Consider the following 28000-nt stretch of genomic DNA (forward strand, 5'->3'; position numbering starts at 1 on the left):
CATTGATACCATTCTGGAGTGTGTACGACTTTTTATTTAAGTTTTTTGTGGCAAATGAAGCGACCCTCAATGCGAATCGGCCATTTTGACGTTTTCCGTTTGGGGAAAATATATTTATATTTTTATAGTGTGGGCATTTTCACACGTGGCGATAGCCTTGAGGTGCATTTTTTTCAATTTTTTATGTAATTGGAAATTTTATATTTTTACATTTTTTTTATTTTTAAAAACTTTATTTTTTTCACTTTTTTTTTATAGTTCCCATAGGGAAATATAACAAGCAATCATTAGATTGCTATTCTTATAGACTCCAATGAATTAGCAGTGGAGTCTATGAGAAATGTACCAGTTTACTATGGAGCCCTGCCATAGGCAACAGCTCTATGGGAAACACTGTGTAGCAGTCTCCTGTCATTCTCTATGACATGGGCGTCTCCGATCGCCACACGAGGGAGCCGGAGCATACGTGGAAGCGCACACTTCTGAGTTTGAACGCACTGAGATTCTGCAGTCAGGTTTGACAACTGCATCTGAAGTGTTAAATGTCAGCAACTGGCATTATCGCCAGTCGCGGACATGAGCCGCGGGTGTCTGCTGTAGAAGCGGGCTCCATCTTTAAAGACCCGGTCAGTGCCGTACTAGTACGGCTCTGGTTGGGAAGGGGTTAACAGATGTGCCATCACAAGCGATTCCCACTACCGATATATCACTAAGCTCCAGTATCTAGATAGGTGTACCATTAAACTGCAGGAATGTACATAAGGGGTTAATCACAGATCACTGGTCAGATAAATCAGTGATATTGTCACGCTCTAATGTGGGAAGGAAACCCCACACCGAACATAGGAGGGAAAGGAAATATGGCCTGAAACCTAGGGAAGTAAGATGGACACCTCCTAGTGAAAACCCTTACCAAAGCCCTGACTGACTACCAGTATGACCAGACCCCAAAGGTAGGTGAGTTCATACACAGGAATAACTAAAGTCATATCTAACCCTAAAGGACCCTGGTACTAATGACAGGAATGAGACAACCTGTTCCTACAAAAGGAAGGATGAATGGGAGTCTCTCTGAGGCCTAATACAAAACAACAAGGAAATGCAACACACAGAAAAGTCAAAATAAAATACAAAAGGGAAAGTTAACACTTAACTTCCACGAAGCTATGGCAGATATGAAGGAAGGCAATGTGCAATATACTGCACGATATAGCGCACAATATAGCATATACAGTATACACACTTATAGTTATGAGCTTTTTGACTGTATTTTTTTTCTGTATCACTCAAGTTGCTCTACATCTTGCGAATAATTTTTTCCTCCTGATACTGATACAACTGCTTAATATTATGTACCTACAATATATACTTCTATACGGTCAAAATGCTCATAACTATAAGTGTGTATGCGGTATATGCTATATTGTGCGCTATATCGTGCAGTATATTGCACTTTGCCTTCCTTCATATCTTATATTTTACCACAATGGTTCTGCTATATATTCGCTATATATTTTATTTTCTTAGCCTATATAATAATATCCCCTCTTTCGTTTCCCGATCTTAGCTTCACATTTTGTGTTACTTAATATTTACATTTCTTTATGATCTATTTCTCTCTAGATCCCCTGATAAAGGTCATTAGTGACCGAAACGTCAGGACAACTGTACATAATTGCATGCTATGCCTTGAAATAATATTGGACACAAAGTGTTCAAAAAGAATGAATAAAACTATACTGTAATATCAGTCAAAATTGGTGTGCCATAGAATTTCTCTCAGATATCTACTTATCCCTCTGTGAGCACCCACCTTCAAGAAGGTGTGCAGATCTCAATAACCAAACAACTGAAGCTATAAACCACACAGCATTGTGGGAGAAACAACTATAACTAGGGAAAGTTAAATGACCACATTAGCAACACCTGCAAGTTAAAGGGAACCTGTCACCAGGATTTTGTGCATAGAGCTGGGGACATGGGTTGCTAGATGGCCACTAGCTCATCTGCAATACCCAGTCCCCACAGCTCTCTGCGCTTTTATTGTGTTAAAAAACAGTTTTGATCCATATGCAAATGACCTGATATGAGTCCTGTATCCGGATATGAGTCAAGCGGAAAGGAGCCCAGCACCGCCCCGCGTCCTCCGAATCTCCTCCTTGCTGGCTGACGTCACAGAGCTGGAGCGCCGAAATCTCGCGATGCGCGAGCTAGCGCATGCATAGTTCGTTCCCTGTGCTGATGCCAGTACAGGGAATGAACATGATGCCGACACTGCGCATGCGCTAGCTCGTGCATCGCGAGATTTCGACGCTCCAGCTCTGTGACGTCAGCCAGCAAGGAGGAGATTCGGAGGACGCGGGGCGGTGCTGGGCTCCTTTCCGCTTGACTCATCTCCGGATACAGGACTCATATCAGGTCATTTGCATATGGATCAAAACTGTTTTTTAACACAATAAAAGCGCAGAGAGCTATGGGGACTGGGTATTGCAGATGAGCTAGTGGCCATCTAGCAGCCCATGTCCCCAGCTCTATGCACAAAATCCTGGTGACAGGTTTCCTTTAAGGGTGTGGCCAGTACCAGAAACAACACAGATAACTATTGATCCACAAGGTAAACATGTCAAATCAAACCACGTGTTGCTAGTCTAAAAGATCTCCTGCCACTCTGTCGCGGGGACATTCGTATGTCTCAGTACGTCCGTGGCAGATATAGTCATCATGCCACCAATATCACTGACTCTGCACAGGAGGGTTAGTCTGTAGGAGCAATGAATGTCACAGCGCTAGGAAAAACTATAATACAAGCCAAGAAGACAATGTCTGTCAGTGACGATGGTGATGCTGTCGTGGAGCAAATAGAAGAGTTTATTTTATCTGTATCAATGAATGAAGATGAAATATTAATATGTCCACATACATTATAAAACTATTACATGGAGCGTCGTTACTTCTCCCTATGTTACTCTGGTTTCTCCCTTAGTGTGAAGGGAGGTGTGAATACAGTGATAAGAAACAAGGTTCATGTGGACAGTTCATCTTCACTGCTCTGGAAGTAAACAAGGCTCTACTTTTCTTCCTTATATCCAAAATACTTTTCCTCCATGGATCTCGGTCACAGTTGACCTCAGAGAAAAATAGAAATCAGTCATCTGGGAGAGTCAGGTTAACTGCAACCAAAAAAATTAACCTTCTTATTATCTATTTAAGATCAGGTCATAACCTAGTATGTTCCAACATTTGAAAAAGGTTTAGCTTCCGTGTGACGTCTATGATGCTTAAGAAGAGTTGATTTCTCTGTAAAACATTTCCCACATTCTGAACATGAATATGGCTTCTCTCCTGTGTGAATTCTCTCATGGTTAATAAGTTGTGATTTCCGTATAAAACATTTCCCACATTCTGAACATGAATATGGCTTCTCTCCTGTGTGAATTTTCTTATGCATAACAAGACTTGATTTTTCTGTGAAACACATCCCACATTCTGAACATGAATATGGTTTTGTTCCTGTGTGAATTCTATCATGGCTAATAAGTTGTGATTTCCGCATAAAACATTTCCCACATTCTGAACATGAATATGGCTTCTCTCCTGTATGAATTTTCTTATGTTTAACAAGACTTGATTTTTCTGTGAAACACATCCCACATTCGGAACATGAATATGGCTTCTCTCCTGTGTGAATTCTCTCATGGCGAATAAATTCTGATTTCCATATAAAACATTTCCCACATTCTGAACATGAATATGGCTTCTCTCCTGTGTGAATTTTCTCATGTTTAACAAGACTTGATTTTTCAGTGAAACACATCCAGCATTCTGAACATGAATATGGTTTTGCTCCTGTGTGAATTCTCTCGTGACTAATAAGATGTGATTTCCATATAAAACATTTCCCACATTCTGAACATGAATATGGATTCTCTCCTGTGTGAATTTTTTCATGTCTAACAAGAATTGATTTCCGTATAAAACATTTTCCACATTCTGAACATGAATATGGTTTTGCTCCTGTGTGAATTCTCGCATGGCTAATAAGATGTGATTTATATATAAAACATTTCCCACATTCTGAACATGAATATGGCTTCTCTCCTGTGTGAATTTTCTCATGTCTAACAAGAATTGATTTCCGTATAAAACATTTCCCACATTCTGAACATGAATATGGTTTTGCTCCGGTGTGAATTCTCTTATGTATACTAAGACGTGATTTATATATAAAACATTTCCCACATTCTGAACAGGAAAATGGTTTTGCTCCGGTGTGAATCCACTGATGTTTACTAAGACGTGATTTATCTATAAAACATACTCCACATTCTGAACACGAATATGGTTTTGCTCTGGTGTGAATTCTCTCATGTTTACTAAGACGTGATTTATCTATAAAACATTTCCCACATTTTAAACAGGAATATGGTTTTGCTCCTGTGTGAATTCTCTCATGTTCAATAAGATTTGATTTAACTATAAAACTCTTCCCACATTCTGAGCAGAAATATGGCTTCTCTCCTGTGTGAATTCTCTTATGTCTACCAAGACTTGATGTTTGTCTGAAACATTTTCCACATTCTGAACATGGATATGGTTTTGCTCCAGTGTGAATTCTTTCATGTGTAATGAGATGTGATTTCTGTTTAAAACATTTTCCACATTCTGGACATGAATATGGTTTCTCTCCTGTGTGAATTCTTCTGTCTGTAGAAAGAACTGAGCTTTTACGGAACCGTTTCCCACGCTGAAGCCCTTTCTGACCTGTACTTATAGTAACAATTTGTGACTGGCTAGGGGAAGGTTCCTCATTATTAGGGGTATTATACGAGAGATCTGTACTATGAAGTCCTAGAAGCACATTCAAGCTTTCTCCTGAAGGATGCTGCATGATATCTTCATCTTCTGCTTTATAATCCGGTGATACCATGAAATTCCCCATAGAAATCTTGCTGGGATTTTCTGTTAAGATAAAAAATGATATTTGTGGGTCTTTCCTTAAAAGAAAAATAGTGTTGCAGAGATCCGCTCACCCCTGCTCTCTCAAGGTAGGTGCACCAACCAAAATTTGAGACACCCCTCAAAAAATGAAATAAACGTGAAAAAGAATATGGATGGGCACTCATATATGGAAATATAGGACAGGATTTATTGGAACATATAACAAAACAGCAGTAAAACAATAAAATACTATTGATAAAAATATAAAAAATACTTTTTTGAACAGAGGTCGTCTGATCCAAAAAAACCTCACTGGAGTGTATCCCAATACAATTTGTGAGGGATGGAGGGTATATTGGATAGGCAGCCTTCGCCAAAAAAACTGATCTTATCTTCTATACCATTTAAAATGCATTAAAAATTATGGTTAAATCCTATATCCAAATGAAACGTACACATGAGTATTAGACGCCGCTAATTGTCCTTAGTGAATAGACTGTTATGAATACACAAGTAGCGCTATGTGTATCAACTGTGTATCCTATTATGAATGCACAAGTAGCGCTGTGCACAGATGACTTCTCCTATCCAATTGGCAGTCTGTATGAGGAGTATCCAGTCTCTGTATTATCCGCAATATGATTATAATTCAAAGAAGGGCTGGAAAATGTTCTTAACAAATAGCCAGATATAATTCATCAATTTTTCGATCTTATTAATTTGATCTATCGCCTCTTGACTTTTTACCCACTGTGTGGGCTTACCTTTGCCTGGTTTTCAAATTCGCTGGGACTAGGAAATCGACCTTTACTCCGTGCTGCAAGCCGGCGTCCCGGCTGTGGAGTCCGTCGCGTCCCACGTGTGTTTCGCAGCTGCTTCCAACAGCTGACTTAGTGTGAGAGCTGCGTGCTTGTAGTTTAGGCGCAGGTAAATGACGTATTAGAGGTCTTTTCCGAGATAGAAAAAATAGTAGTTCTTCTTCTTTAACGTGAACTTTTCTTTCATGAAGGGCGGGGTATTCTTCCCATTTTCAAAATTGGAAGAATACCCCGCCCTTCATGAAAGAAAAGTGCACTTTAAAGAAGAAGAACTACAATTTTTATTATCTCGGAAAAGACCTCTAATACGTCATTTACCTGCGCCTAAACTACAAGCACGCAGCTCTCACACTAAGTCAGCTGTTGGAAGCAGCTGCGAAACACACGTGGGACGCAACTGACTCCACAGCCGGGACGCCGGCTTGCAGCACGGAGTAAAGGTCGATTTCCTAGTCCCAGCGAATTTGAAAACCAGGCAAAGGTAAGCCCACACAGTGGGTAAAAAGTCAAGAGGCGATAGATCAAATTAATAAGATCGAAAAATTGATGAATTATATCTGGCTATTTGTTAAGAACATTTTCCAGCCCTTCTTTGAATTATAATCATATTGCGGATAATACAGAGACTGGATACTCCTCATACAGACTGCCAATTGGATAGGAGAAGTCATCTGTGCACAGCGCTACTTGTGCATTCATAATAGGATACACAGTTGATACACATAGCGCTACTTGTGTATTCATAACAGTCTATTCACTAAGGACAATTAGCGGCGTCTAATACTCATGTGTACGTTTCATTTGGATCTAGGATTTAACCATAATATTTAATGCATTTTTAATGGTATAGAAGATAAGATCAGTTTTTTTGGCGAAGGCTGCCTATCCAATATACCCTCCTTCCCTCACAAATTGTATTGGAATACACTTTAGTGAGTTTTTTTTGGATCAGGCGACCTCTGTTCAAAAAAGTATTTTTTTTATTTTTATCAATAGTATTTTATTGTTTTACTGCTGTTTTGTTATATGTTCCAATAAATCCTGTCCTATATTTCCATATATGAGTGCCCATCCATATTCTTTTTCACCTTTCCTTAAAAGAGTAGACAAACCTATAAAATTAAGTTGGACCTGGATCTAGCAGAAATGAGAGGTACTATAAAATCCATTCATTCTGAATCCAGTTTTGCAAAAAAAAAGACTGCCTGTGTGATTCTAGCCTTACAAAGCTTTTTATAACTTTTTGACAAAGTCCAGGATTCTGGTCTACACCCAGTTAGAACTTATTACATACAGTACATCATGACTTGATGAAAACACAAAAATTTCAAAAGCCCCACCATGTCTGGCAACAAACCCTGCATTATGCCAATTTTAACACATTTTGCATGTTAACACCAATTGGCCATCACTTTAATAGTAGAAGTTCACTAAAAAGGATCCATCACCACATAAGTCATCACAAGCTACATTCATTATGAAAAAGATCTTAGACCTGATGATGTTGTTGTACTCACTACAAGGCTCCATGTCACAATCCCCATCTAGAGCTTAAAGGGGTTTTAATAATGATGAGCTATGCTCTGGATAGGTCATTAGTATCTGATTGATGGGGGTCCGAAGCCAGGAACCCCTACCAATTTGCTGCTTTTCCTAGGCCAGTGACTACACGTTCATCGTTCACTTGGCCTAGGGGCAGCTCAGCCCCATAGAAGTAAATGGTGCTGAGCTGCGATACCAAGCACAGCCATTATACTATGTACAGCTCTGGGCTTGGTAAGCTGTGAGAAGTGCCTCCGCAAACAGCTGATCAGCGTGGGTCCCGGGTGGCGAATCCCCACAGATCAGATACTGACAATCTATAATTACGATAGGTCATCAGTATTATAATCTCGGAAAACCCTTTTAATTCACAAGCCCTTTTTAGGGTACTTCCACCCTTGCTGCTGAAATCTCACACATGCTTAGTACAAGCTGCAGTCTCCTTAGCTCTGTAGTGAGGAAGTGCCGATCTTCCTATTCCATCTGCAGCTTTATTTACTGCAACCTGTCCGTATGAGCACGTATGAGATTTCAGCAGGGGAGAAGGTATACTGAAAGAAGCTGGTCGAGTCCAGCTTTGTAGCTGGAGTCATTGATAATGAGCTGATGCTCAGTTTAATATAATTTTAATAATATTCTGACATGGAATTTAAAAGTAAGTACACCGGCCTCATCAGGTGTAAGAAATCAGTTTAATATTACATGCAGTGTGCATTATGAAATCTAGTGGAATATTTTTAATATTTTTATAGACAATCCCATCATGAATCATGACTACAGTCTACATTTAAATAGATAATGGGAGTCATTTATGATCAGACACATCCCTCAGCCTCCTCCATTCCAATACACATCACTGAGTCTCCTCTATTCAAATACCTGGCACCTGACATCTACTGTGGAGAGTTGTGCAGCTAAATGGAGGAGGCCAAGTGATGTGTCTGATCACATGACCCTCCATCAGCGGACATCTTAAGGACAGGACCTCCATGAGGACAGCATAGTATATTTCCTTACCAAAGAGACATGGGTTATGAAGTCAAGCAAACAGCTAGAAACTTGCAAAATTCCTCCAGGAATAAAGTTGTGATGCCCAAAATGTAAAGCACTGGAGGCAGACAGTCTCCATTTCTTGTGGATGTGGCCCTTAAGACAGAAGGATCAAATGCAGATCCCAAGGGATATAGAGCAGTGTTTTGGGGACTCTAGTGATGGATGGAAAAGCACCAGCGGGGTGGTGTAGCCAATAGCAGGCCGCGACGTATGCACGGGGGCAAGTCACTGTCGTGGCCTGCTATTGACTGCATGCACATGCTCGACCTGCCATCCGGGTTATTTGGGGGGGGGAGGGGTAAGGAGGCCCTGTTCTCCTGATCCTGGGAGCTCCAACAGTACGACACCCACTGATCTAATACCTTTTCCCTGTGCACAACTGGAACACCCCTTTGATGACCTAATACTTCTTTTTGTGTTTTCGTTCTCTCAATTTTAACTCATTAAACAGAATCTTACATTTATTTTTTCGCCCTCCGAGAGACTAGAAGCTGTGATCCTCTGATCCCTTGTATAATGCTCTGGATTACATAGTTTTCCACAGCATTATAGTCTGGCAGTAGTCCACTGACCGGCAGCCTATTAGACTGTGCCTCTGGTATCTGCACATTTACATGTAGGTCACTGGCGGCATGTAATTCCTGCACAATGCCGTACATGTAGTTCATCATGACAGCACAGATATAAAAGCTGCATCCGCATAATCCCCAGTGGGTGTGTGGATGTGTCAGCTGGATAAGGGGAACACTTCATGATGTGATGGGGACATCTCCAATCAAAGAGCAGCAGCTGGAGATCAGATTCTCCTCCTGCCCTGAAGGCACCAAGGGCAGAATCTAAAGTCACTTTCTCCATTCATGATTCCATACCTGTGGTGACATCTCCTGGAATATCCTCCTCCACCTCACTCCTACACGGGGGATCGCCCATCATCCACTCATCTTCATCCTCCACTGTAATATCAGTCAGATCTTCTCCCTGATTTGTCATCTGTAACAATTCAGTACAATACAGCAGACAGGTGGGAAATCTAACAGATCCACATAAGAGACCCTCACAATCTATGACCCCTCTATGACCGCAGGACCCCCCTATATAGATGTGTATAGGGCTCAGCTCCATCTACCTGAGGATTCTCTGGGACCTTCTCCTCTGGACAGTCCTGGGAATACAGAGGACGGGGACATCTCTCTGGTGGATTTCTCCTCCTGGATCCATCTGTGGAGACACAAGCACACAGTGACTGAATACATGGCCTCCTGTAGATCTGTCTATAGATCAGACTCTTCTCTCATCTCCTTCACTTCTAGGTTTAGTTATCAGGGGGAAATAACAATATTCTGCTCCTCACATCTGTGCCGAAGTCCCAGCCCCTAGCGGGCCACAATACCAAAGAAACCAATGGTCTCGGAGAGCGAACATTACTTTTGGCCATGTTTGAAGAATGAGGATACAGTTTTAGGTGTCAAGGCCCTGCAGCACCCTACCAACCAGGAAGGTGTCAGGGCATCATCCTAGCTCAATGACACCATGCTTATCAGGCAATTTTCTACAGCAAGAACCCAAAGTACATGTACCCAAGTTAATCAGCTAGTCAAAGTACATGAAAGAAGTAAAACAACTACTCCCAGTCACCTCTCCACCAGCCATCATCCTTAAACCCAACTATGATGGGCAAAAAGAAGCACCAGAAGCCTAATGCCATTACTGCCTCTCAAACCCCCACTTCACTCATTACTCTGAACCGTTACCTATCTCCTGCACTCTTTAATTCAGAGCTCCATGTTGGCAAGATGGCACCTGTTTCGGATCTCCCTGTTGATGCTGCCTCCTCAGAGTAAGTCCCCAGAATCCTCCTTGTTTATTCTGACTGATGCTTCCCCTACAAGAGACCCCTTAGATGTTCCTCAACAGCAGCTCCCTCTGGGACACATGGACTCCTCAACGCTGCTGTCTTCGGCTTCCAGCCAGATCGTCCCTCCTTTACCATTAGAACAGCAGCCCTATAGCCGCCAACAGGCACCCAGAGACAGGCTGGTCTTTGCTGCCCAGGACAAGGTGGGTGATCAGCACATCACTCCTGATGGTCCTCAAGCTCTGCCTTCTCCATCGGGAGCCCTCCCTATACCACTTTATTTGATAGTCAGCAGAAATCTTGATCATTTCCACCCCCTATAATTCTAGTGAAGGGATCCCTGTGGACCCCGATCATACACTTGGGTACAACATTCAAAATCTCTTCCAACCAAATGGGATTTTCAGTCCCTTATCTCAGAGGTCAGAAATATCTGCCGATCTGAAATCACTGAGGTCAGGGAGAATCTGAAAGCTATCACAGGCCGTACTGAACTAGAGGACGACCAAAGTATATTTGATTTCTATTAGAACGAACTCAGGCTGTGGTATCAGAAGACGCCAGAGGACACAGATAACACTATAACTTAGGGGTTAGAGTTCTCCCTGAACCAACTGACTCTGAAAATGTCCAGGGGTTTTGCTCTTATTTTCTATTATCTTTCTTCCTCCTTCCAAGCAGCCCATTACTCCTGCCGGAGCTCAGGATATGGCCGGTGACCCGGTGTCTCTCCTCGGTGCGGTGTTATTTCATGTGTCATTTCCTCTGTTTTCCTCTTCAGCATGGGGGTTGAATACTTTCCCTCTTTTTGGGGCGATGTTCCGATCTTTACTGCCCATTTTGGGATTTCTACAATCATTACTGGAATTAGATTACATGTTTTATTCTCTTTTCTTCTTTGCTCTCCTTTTTGTCTCCATTAAATGGGTTGTCCAAGATTTTGGTACTGATAGCCTATCCTCAGGGTAGCTCATCAATATTAGATCAGTGAGAGTCCAAAGCCCGGCACCCCCACCGATCAGCTGTGTGAAGAGACTGTGGCACTCCGGTGAGCGCTGAGGCCTCTTCCTAGGACAGTGACGTCACATTGGTGGTGCAGTTTTCCTACCAGATTCCTGTCCCTTACAAGTAACAGGTGTAGCTGAGGACCGGCGGGTAGATCTAATCCTCCAGGGAGCTCTTTTAGGACATCCCATTACTCTATGTAATATATATGCCCTAGTGAGAACAAGCCATCCCTTCGCAGAGATGTCTGGTCACACCTGGACTCTTCAGGACACTCGGCGTCTTGATCGGAGGTGATATTAATCTCCCTTTCTCTGAAACTGCAGACAGACTGACGGCCCCCACTGCTCCTGTGATCTCAGATCTCCAGTGTCACCTTTTCCCCCCATTTATTCCTCCTTCTTCCTCCAGGTTTATAGAGAATAGATATCTCTACTAGTGGACAATACACTCATAATGCCCCCCCCCCCCCCCCCCCCCCCGGACTGGTTATGTTCCCAGTAACATTCTAACCCTTGGTTTCGGCTGGTGGAGGGGACTTCATGGTTTGGGGCCGTTTTGCTGCAGACATTTCTGTGACTGTCCCGCTCCTCTGAATGTGGCTTGTAATAAGGGGGGGATCCGACCTCCTCCTCCAGTTACATGCAGCAGGTTGTATCTTTGCTGCTTGTGGAGTGACTAGAGGATCCCAGACATGAAGGGCAAGAGAACGACTGAAAAGTGACTATGATGGACTCTCCTTATAAAAGGACCTGTTCACACCACGTCTGAGCCTCCAGCAGAACATATGTGCGGAGGGTTTCCTGATATCTCCCTCTGACAGAAGCTCCGATGTCAGGCTCTATACAGTCACACAGGGGCGGACATTGCCCATAAGCTCCATGTATTATCTACACTGTATACGCTGCAGAACACGGATTTTACATGACGCCCCTGATAGAGCAGTGTAGTCTACTATACCGGCCCGACTGGTGGCTGGTGCTCCTCCATTACATGTCACTGCACACACGTGTATACACTGCATATGACAGGTCTTACCTTGTGATATAAGAGGCTGGTGCTCCCCCATTACATGTCACTGCACACACGTGTATACACTGCACATGACGGCTCTTACCTTGTGATATAAGAGGCTGGTGCTCCTCCATTACATGTCACTGCACACACGTGTATACACTGCATATGACAGGTCTTACCTTGTGATATAAGAGGCTGGTGCTCCTCCATTACATGTCACTGCACACACTGCACATGACGGGTCTTACCCTGTGATATAAGAGGCTGGTGCTCCTCCATTACATGTCACTGCACACACGTGTATACACTGCACATGACAGCTCTTACCTTGTGATATAAGAGGCTGGTGCTCCTCCATTACATGTCACTGCACACACGTGTATACACTGCACATGACGGCTCTTACCTTGTGATATAAGAGGCTGGTGCTCCTCCATCATGGCCTCCTTGTACAGATCCTTGTGTCCTTCTATATACTCCCACTCCTCCATGGAGAAATAGACAGTGACGTCCTGACACCTTATAGGAACCTGACAACACAATGACACCGTCATCACCCAGACCCCTCCAGTGCTGTTACTGGAGAATTTCCCAGCATTCCCAGCAGTGTCACCTCTCCAGTCAGCAGCTCCATCATCTTGTGGGTGAGTTCTAGGATCTTCTGCTCATGTATCAGGGGGTGAGGGAGAGGCTCTGTGATGGGGGAAGGGGTCCTGCTCCGCCCTCCTGACTCCTGGAGATGGATGATGGGAGTCACACAGTCCCCCGATGTCTTCTTCACTATTGTGTACTCCTGTGGATGGAGAGAGACACTTAGGGAATGAACCCTTCAGGGGCCAGGTGCTCTCCTCCGGCCCTTTCCTCCTGGTACAACGTGCCTACTTACCTTCTCATGGCCCCTACAACATGACTATTGGTCACTGGTCACATGACACATCACTCACCATAGTGGGGGCTGATCTTCAGGTTCTCCATCACTTGGAAGGTCTGGAGGCCGTTCTCCAGGACCCTGGACTCTTCCTATCACTTCCTATGATGGATTCTCCTTCCCGATGTCTGACTTGTTACAGAATACAATAAAGAGGAGAGAAATCTAGAAAAGTTTACCTCTCCGCTCAGCAGGGAGATGATCTCCAAGGTGAGGTCTAATATTCTTCTGCTGATCTCCTTCCTGTCCATCCTTGGTGGCTCATTCAGGAGAAGAGGAGAGAACTGGAGGAGCTGGAGGCTTCTAGTACTGCAGGCGCCTTTATGAGAAGAGGAGAGGAAATCATCCAGGGGACAAGACCATATGTCACCTCCAGAACCGCACTTCCTGAGCCTGGAGGGGCCCTGCTTCTCAGAGCTTCCACCACATGGATTCCAGGGGCCCCAACATGGAGATTTCTGGAGGCTCCACAGGAGATAAATGTCTGATAGATGCAGGTCCCACCTCTGGGCTGTGCTCAGCTGTGTCCTCAACTCCAAGAGAACAAAATGGAGAGAGACGAGCTCAGGCCGGGCCCCGCTCCATTCATTCTCCTCCTGGATGCAGGGGCCCCTCACGAGGACAGTCAGGGGCCTGCAAATTATGAAAATCCCCACTATCCCCACTACTCCTCCCCCCATCATACTAAGCTGAGGAGCGGAGAAGGATTCCTTGTGTGTAATGGAGGAGAATCTCCAGAGGTGACATGTCTGAGCTCTCCACCACACTGTCTCCTCACAGCTCATCTTACCTGCAGGCTGGAGGAATGGCTGATACCAGAGAGAACAAGAGCCCTGACTACCGACCAGGACCTGCCCAGTATCTGCTGCACTGCCAGAGCTGAAGGACCTGGGGTGACGTCACCGTCATGTGATCAGTACCTCACCCTGCCAAGCTCCACCCCTTCAATGGTCACATGACAGTGACATCATCACAGGTCCTTCAGCTCTTGTGCTGCAGATACACATCAGATCCTGGTGGTGACATCTGGTCTTGTTCCCTGGATGATTTCCTCTCCTCTCCTCTCCTCATAAAGGCGCCTGCAGTACTAGAAGCCTCCAGCTCCTCCAGTTCTCTCCTGAACGACCACCAAGGATGGACAGGAAGGAGACTAGCTGTCACGGGACGCCAAAGGCGCACTCGGTCTCCTATCAGCCGCAGACCTTCTGCTTAGCTTCGGGAGCGAGGATCTGTGTTTGACCTCATTCCCAGGGCGGCTTTGCTAGCTGGGAGGCTCCCTGCTCCTAGGTCTGCCTTGAGCGCCGAGCTGATCACTCGGTGCTTGACTTGTCTGTCTGTCGGTCATGTGACGCTGTCCACGTCACATGACCCTCAGACCCCACTATAAATACAGGCAGCCTGCTGGCCACAGGTTGCCTGTTAATTCTAGGTTCCTGGCTATTTGTTGGACTACTGAATACTCACCTGATCCTGTTCCCTGACGATCCTTTGCCTGCTGCTCCTGTACTGCGCATCCCTCCTGGTATTGTGACCTCGGCTCCCACCTAACTACACTTTGCGGACTCCTCTGGTACATCTCTACTCTCCTGGTATTTTACCCCGGCTTCTTTTGACCATTCTTTGCTTAACCCTTTGTACTGCGTAGCTCTCTTGGTTCTGACCCGGTCCGTTCTCGTTCCGTATCTTGTCTTGTCTGTCTTCCCTGCACATATCCTAAGTAAGGGACTGCCGTCTAGTTTTCCCCTGTCATCAGGACTCGTGAGGCAAGTAGGCAGGGCCAGGGGTGAGGGTGGAGCGCAGTGGTCACTATCTTTCCCCCTGTGTGTGTGTGGACGTGACCGTTACACTAGCAGAATGTATTCTGTAACAAGTCAGACATTGGGAAGGAGAATCCTTCATAGAAAGTGATAGGAAGAGTTCAGGGTCCTGTAGAATGACCTCCAGACCTTCCAAGTGACGGAGAACCTGAAGATCAGCCCCCAATATGGTGAGTGATGGATCATGTGACCAGTGACCAATAGTCATGTTGTAGGAGCCATGAGAAGGTAAGTAGGCACGTTGTACCCAGGAGGAAAGGACCAGAGGTGAGCACATGGCCCCTGAAGGGTTTAATTCCCTAAGTGTCTCTCTCCATCCACAGGAGTACACAATAGTGAAGAAGACATCAGGGGACTGTGTGACTCCCATCATCCATCTCCAGGAGTCAGGAGGGTGGAGCAGGACCCCTCCCCCCATCACAGAGCCTCCCCCCCTGATACATGAGCAGAAGATCCTAGAGCTCACCCACAAGATGATGGAGCTGCTGACTGGAGAGGTGACACTGCTGGGAATGCTGGGAAATTCTCCAGTAACAGCACTGGAGGGGTCTGGGTGATGACGGTGTCATTGTGTTGTCAGGTTCCTATAAGGTGTCAGGATGTCACTGTCTATTTCTCCATGGAGGAGTGGGAGTATATAGAAGGACACAAGGATCTGTACAAGGAGGCCATGATGGAGGAGCACCAGCCTCTTATATCACAAGGTAAGAGCCGTCATGTGCAGTGTATACACGTGTGTGCAGTGACATGTAATGGAGGAGCACCAGCCTCTTATATCACAAGGTAAGAGCCGTCATGTGCAGTGTATACACGTGTGTGCAGTGACATGTAATGGAGGAGCACCAGCCTCTTATATCACAAGGTAAGAGCCGTCATGTGCAGTGTATACACGTGTGTGCAGTGACATGTCATGGAGGAGCACCAGTCTCTTATATCACAAGGTAAGAGCCGTCATGTGCAGTGTATACACGTGTGTGCAGTGACATGTAATGGAGGAGCACCAGCCTCTTATATCACAAGGTAAGAGCCGTCATGTGCAGTGTATACACGTGTGCAGTGACATGTAATGGAGGAGCACCAGCCTCTTATATCACAAGGTAAGAGCCGTCATGTGCAGTGTGTACACGTGTGTGCAGTGACATGTAATGGAGGAGCACCAGCCTCTTATATCACAAGGTAAGACCCGTCATGTGCAGTGTATACACGTGTGTGCAGTGACATGTAATGGAGGAGCACCAGCCTCTTATATCACAGGGTAAGAGCCGTCATGTGCAGTGTATACACGTGTGTGCAGTGACATGTAATGGAGGAGCACCAGCCTCTTATATCACAGGGTAAGAGCCATCATGTGCAGTGTATACACGTGTGTGCAGTGACATGTAATGGAGGAGCACCAGCCTCTTATATCACAAGGTAAGAGCCGTCATGTGCAGTGTATACACGTGTGTGCAGTGACATGTAATGGAGGAGCACCAGCCTCTTATATCACAGGGTAAGAGCCGTAATGTGCAGTGTATACACGTGTGTGCAGTGACATGTAATGGAGGAGCACCAGCCTCTTATATCACACGGTAAGACCCGTCATGTGCAGTGTATACACGTGTGTGCAGTGACATGTAATGGAGGAGCACCAGCCTCTTTTATCACAAGGTAAGAGCCGTCATGTGCAGTGTATACATGTGTGTGCAGTGACATGTAATGGAGGAGCACCAGCCTCTTATATCACAAGGTAAGAGCAGTCATGTGCAGTGTATACACGTGTGTGCAGTGACATGTAATGGAGGAGCACCAGCCTCTTATATCACAAGGTAAGAGCCGTCATGTGCAGTGTATACACGTGTGTGCAGTGACATGTAATGGAGGAGCACCAGCCTCTTATATCACAAGGTAAAACCCGTCATGTGCAGTGTATACACGTGTGTGCAGTGACATGTAATGGAGGAGCACCAGCCTCTTATATCACAAGGTAAGAGCCGTCATGTGCAGTGTATACATGTGTGTGCAGTGACATGTAATGGAGGAGCACCAGCCTCTTTTATCACAAGGTAAGAGCCGTCATGTGCAGTGTATACACGTGTGTGAAGTGACATGTAATGGAGGAGCACCAGCCTCTTATATCACAAGGTAAGAGCCGTCATGTGCAGTGTATACACGTGTGTGCAGTGACATGTAATGGAGGAGCACCAGCCTCTTATATCACAAGGTAAAACCCGTCATGTGCAGTGTATACACGTGTGTGCAGTGACATGTAATGGAGAAGCTCCACAGTTTCTTCTCACATTACATTAGAGGCTACGTGTTCTTTGTATGTCGGTCATATCCGTAGAGCTCCAGTCACATGATGGGAGCGTGTCCTTCTGGCCTCCGTCGGGCCGGTATAGTAGACTACACTGCTCTATCAGAGACGTCCTGTAAAATCTGTGTTCCGCAGCGTATACATTGTGTAGACCATACATGGAGCTTATGGTCAATGTCCGCCCCTGTATGACTGTAAAGAGCCTGACGTCGGAGCTTCTGTCAGAAGGAAATATCAGGAAACCCTCCGCACATATGTTCTGCTGGAGGCTCAGACGTGGTGTGAACAGGTCCTTACTTTTATAAGGAGAGTCCATCATAGTCACTTTCCAGTCGTTCTCCTGCCCTTCATGTCTGAGATCCTCTAGTCACTCCACAAGCAGAGAAGATACAACCTGCTACATGTGACTGGAGGAGGAGGTCGAATATCCCCCTTATTACAAGCGACATTCAGAGGAGCGGGACAGTCACAGAAATGTCTGCAGCAAAACGGCCCCAAACCATGAAGTCCCCTCCACCAGCCGAAACCAAGGGTTAGGATGTTATTGGGAACATAACCAGTCCTGGGAAGGGGGGGGGGGGGCATTATAAGTGTATTGCACACTAGTGGAGATATCTATTCTCCATAAACCAGGAGGAAGGAGGAGGAATAAATGGGGGGAAAAGGTGACACTGGAGATCTGAGATCACAGGAGCAGTGGGGGCCGTCAGTCTGTCTGCAGTTTCAGAGAAAGGGAGATTAATATCACCTCCGATCAAGACGCCGAGTGTCCCGAGGAGTCCAGGTGTGACCAGACAGCTCTCAGAAGGGATGGCTTGTTCTTACTGGGGTGTATATATTACATAGAGTAATGGGACGTCCTAAAAGAGCTCCCTGGAGGATTAGATCTACCCGCCGGTCCTCAGCTACACCTGTTACTTGTAAGGGACAGGAATCTGGTAGGAAAACTGCACCACCAATGTGACGTCCCTGTCCTAGGAAGAGGCCTCAGCGCTCACCGGAGTGCCACAGTCTCTTCACACAGCTGATCGGTGGGGGTGCCAGGCTTTGGACTCTCACTGATCTAATATTGATGAGCTAACCTGAGGATAGGCTATCAGTACCAAAATCTTGGACAATCCATTTAATGGAGACAAAAAGGAGAGCAAAGAAGAAAAGAGAATAAAACTGTCACGAGGCACCAGCTTCACGTCTCCCCTCCTCAGTGCCGCCGGCGCCTTGCAGCTAGTATGGAGCAAGGATGTGCACTGCGTCCTCGTCTCCACAGCAGCGGGGGGCGGGGAGGATCCGACCGCACTCGCCTCCTTTGCTTGGTCAGCGTCCTCCATTCGCATGGCAACTGTAAAGAGTCCGAGCGCCTTGCTGAGCATTCGACGCTCGGCTAGTTGCAGGGGAATGAGTCATGTGGCGCTGGCCATGTCACACAACGCCTCTTCCCCACTATATATACAGGCAACCTTCTAGCCACAGGTTGCCTGTGAATAAGGTCCTATCCAGTGTTCCTTTGTATGATTCCATGGCTTTTGACTCCCGACTCGTTGATCGTCTCCGTCCTTACTTGCTCCTTGTGTCTGCTCTGCTTCTCCTGGTTTTGTCTTTGGCTTGTTTTTGACCCGTCTTTGCTTATCCTCTTGTACTGTAGTTGCCTCCAGGTTCTGACTCGGCTTACTGACAATTCTTAGTTTGTTTGTCCCTCCGCACTTACCAAGGCTAGGGAACGCCGCCCAGTTGTGCAAGTAGGCAGGGACAGGGGTGTGGGTGGAGTCAGTGGTGCACCATCTTCTCCCCCTCTTTGTGACAGATTCACAGGCCACTTTACCACTATGGATCCCCTGCAAAATCTGACGGATCATGTCCTGAACCTGGCCTAGGTTGTTCAGAAGCGAGGAGAGAGGTTACAAGTTCAAGAAGCTGGCTGTAACCTCACTCTCTCTCCTCCGTCCGCCTTACAGATGGAATCCCATGTTAAACTTCCTGAGTGGTTCTCGGGGGACCGCTAAAGTTTTCAAACCTTTAAGGAGAGTTGCAAACTATATTTCAGACTGCGACCCCATTTTTCTGGCCTCGGGCCACAGCGAGTGGGAAAACTTAATATCCCTGTTACAGGGTGACCCCCAGGAATGGGCATTCTCATTACCCCCCGACTCGCCGTGTCTTGAGTCAGTTGATGCGTTTTTCTCACGGAAATTCTCTCCCACTGAGAGGAACTATGATATTGGTAATCGGCAATTGTTAGCCATCAAATAGGCTTTTGAGGAGTGGAGACATTTTTCTTACAGGGGGCCAAACTTTGTATCAATGTTGTCACTGACCATAAAAATCTGTTGTTTCTTGAGTCTGCGAAAAGGCTAAATCCTCGTCAAGCCAGGTGGGAATTATTCTTCACGCGCTTTAACTTCTCTATTACTTTTAGGCCAGGAAGTAAAAATGTGAAGGCTGATGCCTTGTCTCGAAGTTTTTCTGCATTTCAACCCCCTGACATTCCTCCTGAACCCATCTTACCAGCTAACATAATTGTGGCAGCATTATCAGTGGATCTTGCGTCTCATATTGAGGCAGAGCAACATCTAGCTCCGGCACACCTACAGATAAGTTTTTTTTGTTCCTGGGCATTTCCGTGTCAGGCTGCTTGGTGAGTGTCATGATTCAGTTTTTTGTGGGCATCCCGGTATTGAGGGCACCAGAGAACTCGTGTCCAGGTCTTATTGGTGGCCCATGTTATCTAGGGACGTCAGGTCTTATGTCTTTGCTTGCGAGGTATGTGCCAAATCCAAGACTCCAAGAACACATCCTGCTGGTGAGTTATGACCACTACCCATTCCTTGTAAACCCTGGTCACACATTTCTATGGATTTCATTACTGATTTGCCATCCTCTGAGGGTAAGTCAGTGGTTTGGGTAGTGGTCGATAGATTCAGTAAAATGGTACACTTCGTTCCTCTAGCCAATCTCCCGAATGCCAAGACTCTGGCTTCTGTGTTTGTGGAACAAGTGGTACGATTGCATGGAATTCCTGAAAACATTGTGTCTGACAGGGGTGTCCAGTTTGTCTCCAAAGTTTGGAGAGCTTTTTGTCAGAGATGTGAGATATCTTTGTCCCTTTCGTCAGCTTTTCATCCCGAGACCAATGCAGAAAACGAACAGCTTAATCAGGCTGTTGAACAATTTCTAAGATCCTACATCTTTCATAACCAGCAGTTATGGGTAAAATACCTCCCTTTGGCGGAGTTCGCCATTAATAACCGTGTGAACTCTTCCACTGGGGTGTCTCCATTTTTCTGCAATTTTGGTTTCCACCCTCTATTTAATTCTGGTTCATCTGTTCCTTCACCTAACCCTGAAGCTGATAGGGTAACGTGAGAACTGTGCACAGTCTGGGCTCGGGTTCAACTGAACCTGGAAAATGCTCAGGAGGATCAGAGAATTAAGGCTAATAGGAAGCGTTCCAGAGGGGTGGACTTTCAGGTCAGAGAAAAGGTTTGACTGTCCACCAAAAATTTGTCGCTAAAGATGTCATCCAGGAAGTTTGCACCACGTTTTATTGGACCATATAAGATCCTCGATGTTATTAATCCCGTATCTTTTAGGTTGAAGCTTCCAGATTTGTTCCGTATTTACAATGTATTTCACAAATCATTGCTTAAGAAATATGTTTCGCCCGTAATTCCATCGCAGGCAGGCCCTCCCCCAGTACAGGTTAATGATCAAAATGAATTTGTCATTTCTAAAATCATTGTCCCGAAACGCGTTGAGCCAGCTTTTTAAACACTAATAAAAGAAATTTGAACAGAAGCTTCCCGACTGTGGCTGCCTTCATCTTTCACCATCTAGAGGCGAACCTGGCTGGGGGGTTATTGGTTTACTGGTGTATTATGCTTATCCGAGTAACACCCCCCCCCCCCTCCGTGAAGTGAGTAACATCTTATTGTGCAGACTTACACCGAAGTGTATTCACCTGTACATCCATTCGCCACCCAGGTGGCGACTTTTAGTTTATTCAGTGCAACACAAAAAGATTTTAAGCACACCACATTACATTTTATTTTTAATTCCAATACTTTTCATTTTGTGTCACTCCCCCCCCCCCCCTTCCTGTCTCCCACTAATTTTTTAAATACACACCATTTTTTAACGGCTTTACTATTGCTGATTAATATTTGTTGAGTAATTTTCTTCTATTGCCTCTTATTGCTTTTTATAGTTTTTTCATTGCCTTTTAATGTCCACAACCCATTCTGCCACCATCTGTGACCTAGCCTACCGCCCACCCTTCTTTCTTTTCCACCAACTGCTATTTTGATTGGCGCTTTTTCCAGGGTCTACTTGGAGAGGGACTGGGAGTGTACACACACCCTACCCCTCCTCCCACCTTTTTTATCTACATTTACCTGCGGTCTCTTCTGCAGGGCTGACCCTGTGAGCAGCCTTTCTTTCTGCTATTGGCTTCACTCCCCCTTCGCTGGTGTTTTTCCATTCATCACTAGAGTCCCCAAAACACTGCTCCATATCCATGGGGATCTGCATTTGATCCTTCTGTCTTAAGGTCCACATCCACAAGAAATGGAGACTGTCTGCCTCCAGTGCTTTACATTTTGGGCATCGCAACTTTATTCCCATGTCCTCTTGGTAAGGAAATATTCTGTGCTCCCCTCATGGAGGTCCTCTCCATAAGATGGCTTCTGATGGAGGGTCATGTGACCAGACACATCACTCGGCCTCCTCCATTCTAACACACCTGCACTAAACTCTCCACAGTAGATGGCAGGTGCCGGGTATTTGAATAGAGAAGACTAAGCGACCTCGATGTGGACAGCACAAAAGACTTGGCGAGCTAGGGACCATACCTATTTGCCACCTCATATTGCCCCACAGTAAATCCTATCCCCTCAATGTCTTTCTTGGCGTATTCAATTCAGTCACAGGGGGTGACTGGCACTTTAAATACTCTGTGACCTCCGGGTCTGTAAAGTTCACATGAAGGTGGGCTTATATTGCCAACTCCCCTGCCTATAAATGTTATAGCCACAGTATTGTCCACCAATGGTCCACAACAGGCCAGACATCAGGGATTAGATCCGCAGGGTGTTTTAGCTGTCGGCCAATTGATGGCAAATAGGAAGCAGAGAAGTGTGTGTAATGCCGGATACCGGCTTCTCATATCTCATCGGGGACTACACTTTCCACTGCTCTACTCTCTGTGGTGCCATCTCACCTCAACTCCGGCTTGGTTGTCCTAGTCAACTGGTAAGAACTTCTGCCACTTTTGCTCGCTGTGATGCTGTCACAGTCCTCCTGCTGGTATGTCCAGACCTGTTGTCCTGGTCAAGACTGAAAACCTCTCCAGCTGCAGCTCATTGCAGTGGCGTCCAAGCCTCCTGCTGCCAAGTGTCTCGCCAGGCCTCTCTTCAATGCAGGGCAAACGTTCCCAAGGTAGGTGCAGGACAGTCCCGTATCTTCCTGCTGTATGGAGGGGGAAACAGAGCATATAACCTACATGCATCCGCTCACATAGCCCTCCTCCCCACCAGTGCACATATTCTTCATGCTCGGTGTGACCCTTCTTCACCATAAAACATCCCGAATTCTTAGTGTAATGGCTCCAAAAAGGGGCTGTAAACCTTCGTTACAGATTCCACCGGCAAGAAGTAAAAAGCATGGACCGCACATTCACGTGCTCTGCATTGATCTGTTGTTGCTTCTCAGCGTAATTAGTAGTATATGTCCCCATAATCTGCGTACTGTACACGAGGCATTTGTAAAGGTTTTGATCAAAATGCGTAAGCCCACTCGCCATGTCAAGGTTGCTTTTACGAGTGGGTACCTGCTGTAATTTAGAGCGTCACCACATGGCGACAGCGCTGTATACTGCTAATTACCCCGAGAAGTGATTGTATTTGTTCTGAGAAGCAACAATAGATCAGTGCGTAGCATGTGGATAAAAACCTCCCAGGCTGTGAGCTCTGCGCTGCGATTGGCCAGTGCTACAGCCTGGGAGAAGATGACGCCCAGGAGAACTATAACCAAGTCCCCTAAGTCTCCTCCTACTATAACCCAGTGACCGAAGATACCGGAGGACATAGCGGGAGAATGTAGCGGCGCCCAGGGATAATAGTAAGTGCAGTGAGATCCTTGGGCGCCGCTCTACAGATCATGATACTTAGTTCACAATGTTTGGACAGATGAAAGGTCCTCTTTAATAGGTGTGGGGTTAGATTTGCGCGGGACCTATTTGTACTTTTTGATATTTTTGATTATTTGCAGCAATAGCGGTACCGCAGCGACAGATAGATATAGTTATTAGTACAAGTGCCAGTGTCACATAGTTTACACAAAATCATCTTGGTGTCACATACTTTACCCTCAATATAATAGCAGCATACACTGTGCTCCTGAATACAGTCATGTCACATGTTATGCCCCCTGAAAATAAAGCACCACACACAGTGCTCTGAATGGTAGTGCCACACACTCTGTGCCCCATGCATATATAGCCTCATGATCCGTGTCCCGTGTATATAGTGCCACATGTGTTGTGCCCACTGTATATAGTGTCCCCTTTATATAATGCCAGGATCTATGTCCCCTTTATATAGTGCCTCTTCCTCTTTGGTTCCTCATGTTCTGCGCCCTCCTATAGTGTGCTTCATTTTCTGTGCCCCCTATAGTGTGCCTCATGCTTTAACCACTTCTGCACAGGCCTGGATCTGCGGAACGTTACCACCGGCATCAGAAAAAAAAAGTCTCAAAATAGTGCAGCAGGGAACTACTGGTTACCTGCCTCGCCATTTGGAACTTTTTTGTAATGTAAGCGGTGCAAAAACATTGCGCCACCTTCAGCGTTCTGCAGATTCAAGCCCGTTTAGAAGAGGCCATACAGACATCTGCAGAATGTTGCAGCTACGGCATGTGCCTGCCCTTTCACAGTGGTTATGCCCCCTTAGTGCCCCCTCATAGTAAGAATGCAATGTTAGTGCCCTCACATAGTAGAAAGCCCCTTAAGTGACCCCTCAGAGTAGAATGCCCCCTTTGTGTCCCTGAACAGTAGTTATGCCCCTTAGTGCCCCACAAATCAATTATTCACCAAAGTGGCTGCACACAGTATTTATATGCCCTTAGTGCCCACACACAGTAATTATGCCCACATAGTGCCCCCATGCACTAGTTATGTCCCCATAGTGTCACCTCATAGTAGTTATGCCCATTAGTGCCCCCATATAGTAGTTAAACCCTTTAAGTGTTCTCAAAGAGTAAAATGCCTCCTTAGTGTAACTACACAGTAAAAGGACCCCTTGGTGCCCTCGAGTGATGCCCACTTGGTCCTCCCATCTGATACAGCTGTCCCATCTGTGCCCCAATCCAGTAGTTCTGAACTGTTAGTTCCCCATCCAATAGTGTTGCCCCCTTACTGTTCCATACAGTAGTTTTTCCCTCTTAGTAGCCTTAATCCAAAAGTTCTGACCCCTTAGTGCATCCAATAGTGCGGCCCTCTTAGTGCCCCAATCCATTAGTTCTGCCCCATTAGAACCCCCAATTCTGTAGCATCTTAGTGGCCCCATCCAGTATTTTTGCCCCCTTGGTTCCCCCATCCCTTAGTGCTGCCTCCTTAGTGCCCCAAATCCAGTAATGCTGCCCCTTAGTGCCCCCAATCCAGTAATGCTGTCCCCATAGTGCCCCAAATCCAGTAATGCTGCCCCTTAGTGCCCCCAATCCAGTAATGCTGTCCCCATAGTGCCCCAATCCAGTAATGATGACCCTTAGTGCCCATCCAGTAATCCTGCCCCTTTAGTGCCCCATCCAGTAGTTTTGCCCCCTTAGTGCCCCAATCCAGTAATTCTGACCCTTGTGCCACATCCAGTAGTTCTGCCCCCTCAGTGCCCCAGTCCAGTAATGCTGACCCTTAGTGCCCCATCCAGTAGTATTGCCCCCATCTAGTTGTTTTGCTCCCTTTAGTGCCCCATCCAGTAGTTTTGCCTACTTAGTTCCCCCATCCAGTAGTTTTACCCCCTTTAATGCCCCAATCTAGTAATAAATAAATAAAAATCTAACACTCCAGCAGCAGGTACAATGTGATGACGTCATCGCGTCTGCTGAGCTGGAGAGCACGCAGGCAGATTCTTGTCCTGTGAGCTCTTTGCACAGAGCTTAGCAGGCGCGATGTGTCACTACATTGTGCCTGCTGCTGGAGAGCACAGGCTGCTTCATAGTGAAGCAGGGAGCTGACAGGAGGTAGAGATGGAGTAAGAAGGAATAATGGAGGTCGTTATGTGTGTGGAAAGACAGGACATTGGGTGAGAGATTGCAAACAGAGAAAGGACAGGTCAGAACCTGAAAATGAGGAAGATGTGTCACCATGACTGGTCAAGAAGGAAGAACAAGTAAGTTACCAGGAGAGAGAAGAGGAAGTGCTGAATTTAGGACAAATGGAAATAATGTTATAAAATGAGGAAAACCTGAGGTTTAAGAATAGACTTAAAGGAAATACAATTTTTGTGTGATTCAGGGGCATCTAGACCAGTAATCCACCTAGATGTGGCTCCTACAGTTAAACCCTCATCGGTAACAGAGGTCTTGGAAAAAGAAGCAACTGAAAAAGCAGATCCAGGGGATGATCACCACAATCCCTACAGCCGATATACCACAGGGCCTGACAAAAGGGATGAGGAGAAGGTCTTCAGGTAAAAACAAGTCAAACTCCTCATAGGACAAATGTACTGGGACGAACGCAGTAGGTTATGCTGTAATAACACAAGAAAAGTACTTGTAGCTAAATCACTCCCGTGACATATCTCAGCAGAAGCGGTACAAGTGTTAATAGCTCTAACAGAGGCATGCAGACGGGCAGAAGGCTGAATAGTGACTATACACAGATGGCCAGTACGCCTTCTCTACGGTTCATCTGTTTGACCAACAGTGGAGAAATAGGGGAATGATCACTGGGAAACCATAAATCATAAAGACTTTACAACTACTAGAGGCTATACAATTACCAAGTAAGGTCGCTATCTGTAAATGTGCTGCACATACTGGGAAGTACGATCACATTTCTATAGGAAAGGATAAAGCTGACGCTGCAGCCAAACAAGAAGCCCTAACATAGGTACTGACATCACAACCTGAGCCTGAGCTCATAGATCTCCAAATACTAAAATATATGCAAAAGTCCTCACCCAAAAGGGAACTAACAAAAATGGGTAAATAAGGGTGCACTCAAAAAGATGAGGTATATGTATGTCCCCAATGGAAATACATAGTACCCAGCAATGTTTACAGGTATGCAGCTATATTGAGCCATGGAACAAGTCATGTCTCAACAGGAGGGATGGTAGAGATAATATCCAGTCTCCACAGCCTATGGTTTTACTAATTACAAAAAAACTTGTGTCTAATTTGTTCCAAAAACAATGCGCAAGGGAATCTCATTATCAAGTCCTATTACCAACCGCTACAGCTGTTAAAATTGAAGAACGTACCTCTTGGACTCACCTGTCCCACTGTAAACCAGTAAAGAAGGAAGAGACAGAATAAGATCTGATTCAGTTGTCAGAAGTCCACCTACAAAGGGAGGTCTTCCGTTAGCGAAGACTTGTCTGGTGGGGTGGGTTTTAATAGGATTCTTTAGAGGAACTTCAGTCAGGACAGGTGGACGAAGAATGGTCTACCTTGTGGAAGCCAACAGATTGGTAGAACACTGGCCTTGACTATAACCCAATGAATATAACGTTTTATGGGGGAAATAGACTTCTGCTCCCTGATGCAAGATAAGTGTCTGAATACGGACCAAGCAGCTAGATTAACATGGCCTGATAAATATATATGCTTTAACCGCATTTGTACGGAATGCTGTAACTGAAAGAGAAACGCTGATGTGAATCTGTAACTAAAATAAATAAAATTATATAAAAAATACTAATAATTCGTCCACACGTCTCCATTCATGCTCTGCAGGTAATAAAGGAGGGAGGATACATATGAAACACGTATAAGAGCATCACTCGGTCACTGAACTCACTCAGGGGTTAATTAACCCTTTCTACACCAGAGTTTTTTTGTTTGTTTTTGCGTTTGTTTTCCGCTCCCTGCCTTCCAAGAACCGTAACCTTTTTATTTTTCCCTTCACATAGCCGTATGAGAACTTGTTTTCTGCGTGACAACTTGTACTTTCCAACGCCACCATGTAATATTGCATATGATGTAGTGGGAAGCAGGAAAAAAATTCCAAATAGGGTGGAATAAAAAAAAAAAAAAAAATGAAATTTCGCAACAGTTTTACGTTTTTTTTTATTTACTTTTATACTACAGGTCCGTACAAATCCGGCGATACATTATATGTATAGTTTTTCTTGCGTTTTGATACTGATAAAACAAACCAGATTTTTCCACGTTTTTTTTTTTTTCATCACCGTATTCTGACCCCTAGAACTTTTTGAAGTTATGTGTGTGGAGATGTGCGAGGGCTTTTTTTTTTGCAGCGCGATCTGTATTTTTCATCGATACCATTCTGGGGTGTGTACGACTTTATATGTAAGTTTTTTGTGTGAAATGAAGCGACCAAAAACGCAAATCGGCCATTTTAACGTTTTCCATTTGGGGAAAATATATTAATATTTTTATAATATGGGCATTTTCACACGTGGCGATACCATTGAGGTGTATTTTTTCAATTTTTTCTTTTGGGGAAAGATAGGTAATTGGAATTTTTATACTTGAAATTTTTTTTATTTTTAAAAACGT

The 28000-nt window shown here is 45.2% G+C and overlaps 2 protein-coding genes and 1 long non-coding RNA gene across 5 annotated transcripts in view; 1 reads left to right on the forward strand and 2 right to left on the reverse strand.

The window, feature by feature from the left end:
• LOC120991133 (gastrula zinc finger protein XlCGF26.1-like) overlaps nt 1-9275 on the reverse strand; it is a 50215-nt gene extending 40940 nt beyond the window's left edge. The window contains exons 1-2 of one of the 3 annotated variants that reach the window (XM_040420034.1): nt 9221-9275; nt 3191-4959 (exon numbers count right to left, since the gene is read on the reverse strand). In XM_040420034.1, the coding sequence (XP_040275968.1) occupies nt 3224-4939 (1716 nt within the window). In that variant the 5' untranslated portion in view covers nt 4940-4959; nt 9221-9275 and the 3' untranslated portion in view covers nt 3191-3223. Of the gene's footprint in view, nt 1-2571; nt 4990-6844; nt 6899-9220 lie in introns of those variants that run through there. The other 2 variants (XM_040420033.1, XM_040420035.1) reach the window with 2 other exon arrangements.
• The window catches only part of LOC120991124 (zinc finger protein 585A-like), a 2129672-nt gene that overhangs the window by 947578 nt on the left and 1154094 nt on the right, over nt 1-28000 (reverse strand). The gene's annotated exons all lie outside the window — the stretch shown is intronic.
• On the forward strand, nt 4-27974 carry LOC120991207. The gene is made up of 4 exons (XR_005776560.1): nt 4-185; nt 14957-14958; nt 15199-15205; nt 27950-27974. It is a non-coding gene; the product is annotated as an uncharacterized LOC120991207 (long non-coding RNA).

Source organism: Bufo bufo, chromosome 2, assembly GCF_905171765.1.
Source record: "Bufo bufo chromosome 2, aBufBuf1.1, whole genome shotgun sequence".
Classification (NCBI taxonomy): Eukaryota; Metazoa; Chordata; class Amphibia; order Anura; family Bufonidae; genus Bufo; species Bufo bufo.